The sequence below is a fragment of the Physeter macrocephalus genome, chromosome 9, assembly GCF_002837175.3.
Source record: "Physeter macrocephalus isolate SW-GA chromosome 9, ASM283717v5, whole genome shotgun sequence".
In the NCBI taxonomy this organism is placed as follows: Eukaryota; Metazoa; Chordata; class Mammalia; order Artiodactyla; family Physeteridae; genus Physeter; species Physeter macrocephalus.
The window spans coordinates 22,761,665-22,772,253 of NC_041222.1; the positions used below are offsets into that span (position 1 = coordinate 22,761,665).

At 37.8% G+C, this 10,589-nt stretch overlaps 2 protein-coding genes across 3 annotated transcripts in view; both read left to right on the forward strand.

The window, feature by feature from the left end:
- Positions 1-102: 102 nt before the first annotated feature.
- On the forward strand, positions 103-8,543 carry MRPL50 (mitochondrial ribosomal protein L50). 2 transcript variants are annotated; one of them, XM_007124764.4, is made up of 3 exons: positions 106-217; positions 5,560-5,836; positions 6,837-8,543. In XM_007124764.4, exons 1-3 carry the CDS (start codon positions 126-128, stop codon positions 6,864-6,866), a joined length of 399 nt encoding a protein of 132 aa, XP_007124826.1. In that variant the 5' UTR covers positions 106-125; the 3' UTR covers positions 6,867-8,543. The 2 variants fall into 2 exon arrangements, with proteins under 2 accessions (XP_007124825.1, XP_007124826.1); XM_007124763.4 differs by lacking the exon at positions 6,837-8,543 and having other exon boundaries at positions 103-217; positions 5,560-6,257.
- Positions 6,837-10,589, forward strand: part of BAAT (bile acid-CoA:amino acid N-acyltransferase) — a 48,130-nt gene continuing 44,377 nt past the window's right edge. Inside the window, exon 1 of the mRNA XM_007119289.3 lies at positions 6,837-6,884. The gene's annotated coding sequence lies outside the window, so the exon portion shown is untranslated. The remainder of the gene's footprint in view (positions 6,885-10,589) is intronic.

Below are 10,589 nucleotides of genomic sequence, written 5' to 3' on the forward strand. Positions count from 1 at the left end.
GCCGCTGGGGAGTCTTAACCGAGGGAAAAAGGGACCACCTGCCACTAAGCTTACATGTGATTGGCTGATCTTGCGGCGTCACTGCCGGCTGGGGGCGGAGCTCTGTCCTGAAGCTCTCGGGGAACATGGCGGCGCTCTGGGTGTCTGGCTTTTCCAGGAGAAGCTTCACGTGGATAGTCTCAGGGGCGCCACGCAGAGAATTTTGGTCTCGATTCAGGTAAAGTGGAAGGTTAGACGGTGGGTCATGCTAACGGAAAGTAAGGAGAGAAACTGAAAAGGATGAACTAAGACGGGACCCTGGTCCTGCGCCACCAGGGAAGGAGCAGGAAAGTGAGTTAGGGTTCAGAGCTCAGAAGCTTCCGGTTTCCGCGAGCGGTGGGGTCCCGTCACTTCTTTTGGCATCAGTTTACTCATCTTAGAACCGAAATACCACCCCCTTACCCTTCCACTTAACTCGTTAATTTATTGAGTAAACCGTACTGACCGTGTGTTCCAGACACAGAGTGTAGTGTGGTGTCGGGAAACAAGTGACTCATTTGGGACGAGCAGCCCAGGAACATGAATGTGAAAGTACTCGATGAACTAAATTCATTTGCGGGGTATATTTCTTCACAAGCAAGATTCAGAGATGAAGTGCAACCTCCTCATTTTGTTCGTTCATTGATCCACTTAGCAAATGGTTTTTAGACAGCTGTCCTGGCCCAGTATTTCTCTAAGTAGGATACAGCAGCGGAAACAAAATCCCTTCGCAAATTTTAAGTACTCTGGGCAAGAGAAAACTGAGGCCGCACAGAGAGGGAGTATTTTGCTAAAAGTCAGAAAGCAAGTTGATGACAGAGCTGGATCTGGAACCCAGGCCTCTTAACTCCCCATCTACTGCTTTTCCCGCAATACCATGTGGAGTTTTGTAAAGGTAAGTCTATTTGACTCAGTGTTAGGACATCAAAATTTGTAGGAACCTTAGGGAACAATACATGCCCTCTTAGATTTCAAACAAAAACTCCTTCAATCCAAAAGGGTTTTTATCATCAGCTTATGCATTTATTAGCTTCCCCTCTATTTTGGTTAATATTTATTATTATCTTTCAAATCTTCAAGTTTGTTTTGTTCGCTCATTCAACAAGTATTTCTAGAGTGTCTGCTATATGCTGGGTGTCTAGGTGTGAGGGATACAGTTGTTAATAAGACAGACTAAATCTTTGTCTTCATAGAGCATATGTAATGGCGGAGGAAAAAATGCCCAAATATAATTTCAGAAAGTGGTAAATTATGAAGAAAACTAGAGCACAGGCATGTATCTTGGAGGTACTGCGGTTTGTTTTCAGACCACTGTAATAAAGCGAGGATCTCAAAGCATGTTATACAAATTTTTTGGTTTCCCAGTGCACATAAAGTTATGCTTACACTGTATTGTGGTGTCTAATGTGCAATAGCATTATGTCTAAGAAAACAATATACATGCCTTAGTTAAAAAAATACTTTATTGCTAAAAAATGCTAACCATCATCTGAGCCTTCAGAGAGTCATACTTGCTGGTGGAGGGTCTTGCCTTGATGTTGATGGCTGATGATAGTTCAGGGTGGTGGTTGCTGAAGGCTGGGGGGTCTTGCAATTTCTTAGTATAAGACAACAAAGTTGGCGGCATTGATTGACTCTTCCTTGAATGATGATTTTTCTGTAGCATGCAATTCTGTTTGATAGCATCTTACCCACAGTAGAACGTCTTTCAATATTGGAATCAATTCTCTCGAACTCTACGCCTTCTTTATCAACTAAGGTTTTGTAACATTGTAAATCATTTGTTGTCTTTTCAACAATCGTCGCAGTATCTTTAGCCCGAGTAGATTCCATCCCAAGAAACTATTTTCTTTGCTTATCCATAAGAAGCAACTCTTCAATGATGGGGTTTTATCATGAGATTGCAGCAATTCAGCTACATCTTTAGGGTCCACTTCTAATTCTAGTTCTCTTGCTATTTGTACTACATTTGCAATTACTTCTTCACTGATGTCTTGAACCCCTGAAAGTCATCCGTGAGGGTTAGAAACTTCCAAACTCCTGTTTATGTTGTTATTTTACCTCTTCCCATGAATCACGAATATTCTTTTTTTTTTTTTTTTTTTTTTTTTTTGTGGGATGCAGGCCTCTCACTGTTGTGGCCTCTCCCGTTGCGGAGCACAGGCTCAGCAGCCATGGCTCACGGGCCCAGCTGCTCTGCGGCATGTGGGATCTTCCCGGACCGGGGCATGAACCCGCGTCCCCTGCATTGGCAGGCAGATTCTCAACCACTGCGCCACCAGGGAAGCCCACGAATATTCTTAATGGCATCTAGAATGATGAATTATTTCCAGAAGGTTTTCAACTGACTTTGACCAGATCCATCAGAGGAATTGTAATCTATAGCAGCTGTAGCCTTACAAAATTTATTTCTTAAATAATAAGACTTGAAAGTAAAAATTACTCCTTGCTCCGTGGGCTGCAGAATGGCTGTTGTGTTAGCACACATGAAAACAGCATTAATCTTGTACGTCTCAATCAGGGAGCTCTTGGGTGACCAGTTGCATTGTCAATGAGCAGTAATATTTTGAAAGGAATATTTTTTTCTGAGCAGTAGGTCTCAACGGTGGGCTTCAAATATACAGTAAACCATGTTGTAAACAGATGTGCTGTCTTCCAGGCTTTGTTGTTCCATTTATAGAGCACAAGCAGAGTAGATTTAGCATAATTGTTAAGGGCCCTAGCATTTTCAGAATGGTAAACGAGCATTGGTTTTAACTTCAAGTCACCAGCTACGTGAGTCTCTAACAAGAGTCAGCCTGTCCTTTGAAGCTATGAAGCCAGGCATTGACTTCTCCTCTCTAGCTATGAAAGTCCTAGATGACATTTTCCAAAAGAAGGCTGTTTTGTCCACATGGAAAATCAGTTGTTTAGTGTAACCACCTTCATTATCTTAGCTAGATTTTCTGGATAACTTGCTGCAACTTCTACTTGCTGCTTTACCCTGCACTTTTATGTTATGAGGACAGCTTCTTTCCTTAAGCCTCATGAACCAGCCTCTGCTAGTGTCAGACTTTTCTTCTGCAGCTTCCTCACCTTTCGCAGCCTTCATAGAATTGAATAGAGTTGTGGCCTTGCTCTGGATTAGGCTTTGACTTAAGGGAATATTGTGGCTGGTTTGATCTTCTATCCAGATCTCTAAAACTTTCTCCACAGCAGCAGTAGGGCTGTTTTGCTTTGTTAACATTTGTGTGTTCACTAGAGTAACACTTTTAATTTCCTTCAAGAACTTTTTCATTGCATTCACAGTTTGGCTAACTGGCCAAGAGGCCTAGCTTTCAGCCTATCTTGGCTTTCAACATGCCTTCCTCACTCAGCTTAATCACTCTAGCTTTTGATTTAAAGTAAAAGATGTGCAACTATTCCTTTCACTTGGACACTTACAGGCTGATGAAGCGTTATTAATTGGCGTAATTTCAATATTGTTGTGGCTCAGAATAGGGAGGTCAAGGAGAGGGAGAGAGACCAGGTAACAACCAGTTGGTGGAGCAGTCAGAACATACACAACATTTATCAATCAAGTTTGTTGTCTGTATCAGCGTGGTTTGTGACACCCCAAAACAGTTACAATAGTAAATCAAAGATCATTGGTCATCACCATAACAAATATAATAATATCAAAAAAGTTTGAAGTATTGCGTGAATTCCCAAAATGTGATAGACACGAAGTGAGCAAATGCTGTTGGAAAAATGGCGCCTGTAGACTTGATTGATGCAGGGTTGCCACAGACCTTCAGCTTTTAAAAAAACACAATATCTGCGAAGTGCAATAAGGTGAGGTACACTGGTATAAGAGATTACTGAGATGAAAGGAATAGATTACATTTCATTATGATGAGATGTGACTGGAGTAGTTTGAGGAGAAAATGGGAGGTGAGGAAGTAGAGACTATAAGCATAGTCAACTCTTTTGAGAAGTTTTATTATAAAGGAAGCTGGAGTGGAACATGGAATCTAGGGAGAATTTCCTTTAAAGATGGGAGATCCTACAGCATATTTGTGTGTCATGGGGATACTCTAGTAGATAGGGAGAAATTGGTAAAGAATTGATGCAGAAAGAGGGATGAATAGCTGGAAGAGTCTTTGAGTAGGCACAGAGGAATAGTGTTACAAACGATTTTCTTGGCTAGACATTGTTCATTTCTGGTACCCTCCAATTTCTGTAGGGGTGACCAATCCCAATCAGATGCCAACTCCATAGAAGACAGGAGTTAGTTTATGAACATATAAGCACTGAAATAATGTGTCAAGACAGATTCCTTCACATTGGCCCATGTACTCAATAATAGTTACACAAGCAGTTTTAAAGGACCCCAAAATCAATAAACAGATCTCCGTTTCAGGAGTTTATAATCTGGCACCGTGGTTCTTAACCGGGGACAGTTTTGCCCACCAGGGGACATTTGACCATGTCTTTTGGTTATTGTGACTGGAGGACAGGAGTGCTACTGGCATTTAGTGGGTAGAGGCCAGGGATGCTGCTGAGCAACCTACAGTGAACAGGATAGCTTCCCACAACAAAGAATTGTCCAAAATGTCAATAATGTTTGGGCTGAGAAACCCTGATCTAGTAAGAGAAGTAGAATGTAAATAAAATTAAAACTCAGGTAGGATGCAGTATGCTCTGAGAGCAATATATAGTGCTCTGATATATGTGGAATCTTAAAAAAAAAAATAGACCTGCAGACATAGAAAACAAACTTATGGTTACCAAAGGGGAAAGTGAGGGAGAGGGATAAATTAGGAGGTTGGGATTAACATATACACACTACTATATATAAAATAGATAACTAACAAGGATGTAATGTATAGCACAGGGAACTCTATTTTGTAATAACCTATAAGGAAAAGAATCTGAAAGAATATATATATAAAACTGAATCACTGTACTGTACACTTGAAACTAACATGACATTGTAAATCAATTATACTTCAATTTTTAAAAAGTACCATGAGAGATCAGAGAAGCTTACAGTTATACTTGATTGGGGAAATCAAGTAAAGCTTGAGAGAGAAGAGTTTTGTCCCAGGACTTAAAGGATAAATAAGATTTCTATAAATGGAGATGAAAGATAGTTATTTCAGGTAGGATATAACTTGAGCTAACATGTGATATCAGGAAAGTGGGAAACAGAATGTAGTTTGGTTTGGGTAAGGCATAGAATGTATATAGGAAATTAGTGGGAGATGAGGTTAGAGAGGTAGATTGGGTTTGGATCTGGGAGGACCGGAAATCCCAGAGGATTTACCTTCACCCATTCTTGGGAATTCTTATACCATGTAAAATCTGAAATTAGTTTTTGTTTTCTCTTTGTGCCAGTTTAGTTCAACTATAAACTTCCAAGGGCAGGGGCCTGTCTGACTCTTCTCTCAACACTGCCCAGAAGAGTAGTAAGTGTGCAGTGTATTGATTTAGATTGATGGGCAAAATTAGGTCTTCTGTTGGTCAACTTCTTTAATGCAGTGAACTGAAGATTCACATATTTGTTTTTGATCATTCCAGAAAAGAGAAACAGCCAGTGGTGGCTGAGACAGTAGAGGAGGTGAAGAAAGAACCTATTCTGGTGTGTCCACCCTTACGAAGCCGAACATACATACCACCCGAAGATCTCCAGAGTCGTTTGGAATCTCATGTCAAAGAAGTTTTTGGTTCATCTGTTCCTAACAGTTGGCAGAACATCTCCCTAGAAGATGTTCATCTGAAGTTCAGCTTCTTGGCACGTTTAGCTGATGACTTGGGCCATGCAGTGCCTAACTCCAGGCTTCACCAGATGTGCAGGGTCAGAGACGTTCTTGATTTCTATAATGTGCCTGTTCAGGATAGATCTAAATTTGACGAACTTATTGCCAGTAACCTGCCTCCCAATTTAAAAATCACTTGGGGTTACTGAGCAGTTTAAAGGAGGAACACGTTGAAATAATTTTTTTTCCACCTGAGAAGGGGGCTGCTTATCAGACATTTTGATACTTTACCATGTGAAATGCTCTCAGAACTGGTCTGTAAATCCACTTTTTTCTGTGGAAGGATGTATCATCTCCCTTTTTTTTAATCATCATGAATTGACAAATGATTTTCTTTTCACATTTGCTGAAACTTTTTTTTTTAAATGGAACCAGGTCATTAATAATTTATGAAAATATATATTACATAACAAATAAGGTAACATTTATAAAAGAAACAAAAATCTGTGTCGTGTATTATGAAAGTTGTTTCACTATTAGCTTTACTGTATAAGTAGAAATAGTAGAAAATAATACTGTTCAATCTAGATTAATCTCTTGGAATTAAAGTAGATTTCTGAAAGTGTGTTTGTAATTTTTTTAATGTGAAATTTGCTTTTCTGCCTTGTCATTTTCTTAATTTAAGTATTATAAATGAAAAAGTTAGAATATGTGTTATTTTGGTAAAAGAGAACAGATTCTATACCTAAATGAATATTCTCTTCAAAGGAGATGATGTTTATTTCAAACCCTTTTTCTTTTCTGTAACTTAAAAAGTGGCCTTGAGTACTTATGAATATCCCCTAGGGTGATAAGTCTGCAGACTTTCATGTACTTAATTTGTGGAAATTACTCAAATAGTGAGCTAACTAGATGATTCTGAATGATAAAAAATGAGAAAGTGATTAAATTAGGAATTATTTTTTTTCAGACTTTAGATATGGCTAGAGAGTAATGACACAAGAAGAAGGAATTGCTTATATTTTATCTTGACTACAAATAATTCTGAAAGAAAAGTGATAGGTTTTAAACAAAGGAAATTGTATTTTTCTTTTCTAGGGCGACTCCTTTCAAGAGGGAAGAAATTAGTTGGATATATAAATTCTGGTATGTTTATTAGAAAAATAAGTTACAATATGGTCATGCCCTATAAATGTCATCAGTGGACAATCAGATTTTCAATAACCTCTACATTGAAGAACTTCAGAAGTACCTGGAATGTTAAAGTGTTTGGAGCCCTGGAACTTAAACATTAGAGCTGTTTATCCCTTCTGCTTCTATGTGAAATGGGTTCAGCGTGGAAACATTTGAATTTTATGTACAGGATTTGATTATCTCATTTCCCACACAACTTTTACTTCTAATCTGGAGACACAGAAAAATGTGCAAAGGGCAAGGTGGAAGTAAGAGATGGTGAGGGCAGTGTGGAAAAGCACTTGGTTTCATCTGGAGAGCTGCAAAGCCAGCATTCATGTAAACGTTAGGGCCAAAGAAATTACTCCTTCGTAACCTGGAGCAGTTTCTCAAAATTTAATGTGCTTATGAATCACTTGGGATCTTTTTTAAATGCAGATTCTGATTCTGTAGGTCAAAAGTGGGTCCTGAACTTGTCTATAAAGCCCCAAGGTTATTCTGATGATGTTTTGAGTACCATGACCCTAGAAGCTGGTACTGAGGTGGGAGACGTACTGCCCTCTGAAACAGCAGTCATGGAACGTTTAGCTGACGGGCAAGGTAAACTGCACATTCATCAATAACTAGAGGGCATCACTGGTTTACAGCCCAATATAGTATATCAGAATAATGGACCTATAGTTTTCCTGGAAAGATTAAATTAGGTTTGCTAACTTGTTTCCTGAGATAACTAAAAACATATGATATAAAAGGTTTACTTTTTAAAAAATTAAATGATTACTATATAAAAGTTAGCAATTTTACTCTGTTGGGCCGTTGAACTCTGTGTATGCTTACATAAAAACTGCTAATAAAATAGAGATTCAGGGTTAGTAGAATGAATGGTCTTACACAAACAGTGCTAAATAACAAAGATTCAACTGATTAATTTGAAGATTCTAATTGGCTTTATTAAATGATTCATGAATCAGGCAGCATCCCCTCCAGCAATAGAGAGCTGCTCTGTTGAGCTTCAGAAAAGGAAAGGTTTTTAAAGGCAGAGAGGGAGCAGAAAAAAGGAAATTACTAGCAAAAATGCATTGTTTTAGGCAAAGTCACCCTCTTTAAGGGGAATGGATAGGGTCTATCAGTGGATTTCCTCCTAGTGCTGACCGGGAAATTCCAGATTGGCTGATTAAAGGTCACATTCCTGGGGAAGGTCGAGTCTATAATGAGGTTAGATATTGTCTCAGTTTGCTGCCCTGTGGCCTAGCACAAATGACTTCATTTTGGGTTTGTCTCCTTTTTAACAACAGTATATATTTCAAGCAGCATAAAAGAAACTTCTCCCTCTCTTCTGTTCTTTTTAATTTTAACGTGTCATTTATAAAAGTAGCACTTTTTTAAAGAAAATTGGGAAAGACAGAAAAAATATCTTTTCCATCGACCAGATAATCACCTAACATTCTTGTATATTAACAAGTGAAAAAAACCTTTTTTCCTGTATTTTAAAATTTGCTATGAAATCCTGTCCTGTGACCCCTTCACACCATGAGTATTTCTACTCATCTTTAAATAGTCTTAAGAATAATAGATTTGATTAATAGCATATCATTCCATAAATGCATGTTACATAATTATTCAACCAATATTCTATTACTGGATTTTAAATTGTTGCCAGTTTTTTGCTTTTATGTTATTTTTTTATTTGGCTTTTCTAGTTTTTTTAGTGTTGGTGTGCCATAAAATGCCTTCCTACTCAGAAGTCATTCCACTGTGTCTTTTTTTAAAAAATTAATTAATTAATTAATTTTTTATCTTGTTACGCTTGTTTTTAATTACACACATACAATGTACAAGTAAATTGTAGAAACATTAGAAAACACAGATAACCAAAATTTTAAAAAAATTTCACATGGTGATAATAATTATTGACACCTAAAATATGTATTTTTACAAGTGGTTTTGTATAATACAATACGTATTGATTTATTACTTCTCTTAAAATATGTATTAGTTTTGTTAATAAGTATATTTCTCCAGAGTCATTTTGAATTACTGCTTGATTCTTCACTGAAAGATATACGCTATTTAATTCATCCTGAACATACAGATTGGTTCTATGTTTAGCACATATAAACAATACTCCAGTGAACCCCCTTGTACGTATACTATTTTTCTTTAAACATCTTTATTGGAGTATAATTGCTTTACAATGGTGTGTTAGTTTCTGCTTCATAACAAAGTGAATCAGTTATACATATGTTCCCATATCTCTTCCCTCTTCCGTCTCCCTCCCTCCCACCCTCCCTATCCCACCCCTCTAGGTGGTCACAAAGCACGGAGCTGATCTCCCTGTGCTATGCAGCTGCTTCCCATTAGCTATCTATTTTACATTTGGTAGTGTATATATGTCCATGCCACTCTCTTACTTTGTCACAGCTTACCCTTTCCCATCCCCATATCTTCAGGTCCATTCTCTGGTAGGTCTGTATCTTTATTCCCGTCTTGCCTGTAGGTTCTTCATGACCTTTTTTTTTTTTTAATATTCCGTATATATATGTTAGCATATGGTATTTGTTTTTCTCTTTCTGATTTACTTCACTTTGTATGACATGCTCTAGGTCCATCCATCTCACTACAGATAACTTAATTTTGTTTCTTTTTATGGCTGAGTAATATTCCATTATATATATGTGCCACATCTTTATCTATTCATCTGTTGATGGACACTTAGGTTGCTTCCATGTCCTGGCTATTGTAAATAGAGCTGCAATGAATATTTTGGTACATGGCTCTTTTTGAATGATGGTTTTCTCAGGGTATATGCCCAGTAGTGAGATTACTGGGTCGTATGGTAGTTCTATTTTTAGTTTTTTAAGGAACCTCCATACTGTTCTCCTTAGTGGCTGTATCAATTTACATTCCAACCAACAGTGCAAGAGGGTTCCCTTTCCTCCACACCCTCTCCAGCATTTATTGTTTCTAGGTTTTTTGTTGATGGCCGTTTTGACTGGTGTGAGATGATATCTCATTGTAGTTTTGATTTGCATTTCTCTAATGATTAATGATGGTCAGCATTCTTTCACGTGTTTGTTCACAATCTGTATATCTTCTTTGGAGAAATGTCTATTTAGGTCTTCTGCCCATTTTTGGATTGGGTTCTTTGTTTTTTTGATATTGAGCTTCATGAGCTGCTTGTAAATTTTGGAGATTAATCCTTTGGAAGTTGCTTCATTTGCAAATATTTTCTCCCATTCTGAGGGTTGTCTTTTGGTCTTGTTTATGGTATCCTTTGCTGTGCAAAAGCTTTTAAGATTCATTAGGTCCCATTTGTTTATTTTTGTTTTTATTTCCATTTCTCTAGGAGGTGGGTCAAAAAGGATCTTGCTGTGATTTATATCAAAGAGTGTTCTGCCTATGTTTTCCTCTAACAGTTTGATAGTGTCTGGCCTTACATTTAGGTCTTTAATCCATTTTGAGTTTACTTTTGTGTATGGTGTTAGAGAGTGTTCTAATCTCATACTTTTACATGTACCTGTCGAGTTTTCCCAGCACCACTTATTGAAGAGGCTATCTTTTCTCCAATGTATATCCTTCCCTCCTTTATCAAAGATAAGATGACCATATGTGCGTGGGTTTATCTCTGGGCTTTCTATCCTGTTCCATTGATCTATATTTCTGTTTTTGTGCCAGTAC

What these genes read in the sequence shown, in the direction of transcription:
- MRPL50 (XM_007124763.4), top strand. Translation starts at nt 126, where the DNA reads ATGGCGGCGCTCTGGGTGTCTGGCTTTTCCAGGAGAAGCTTCACGTGG. An exon ending in GAATTTTGGTCTCGATTCAG is followed by an intron (nt 218 to 5,559) that starts GTAAAGTGGAAG and finishes TGATCATTCCAG; the next exon opens with AAAAGAGAAACAGCCAGTGG.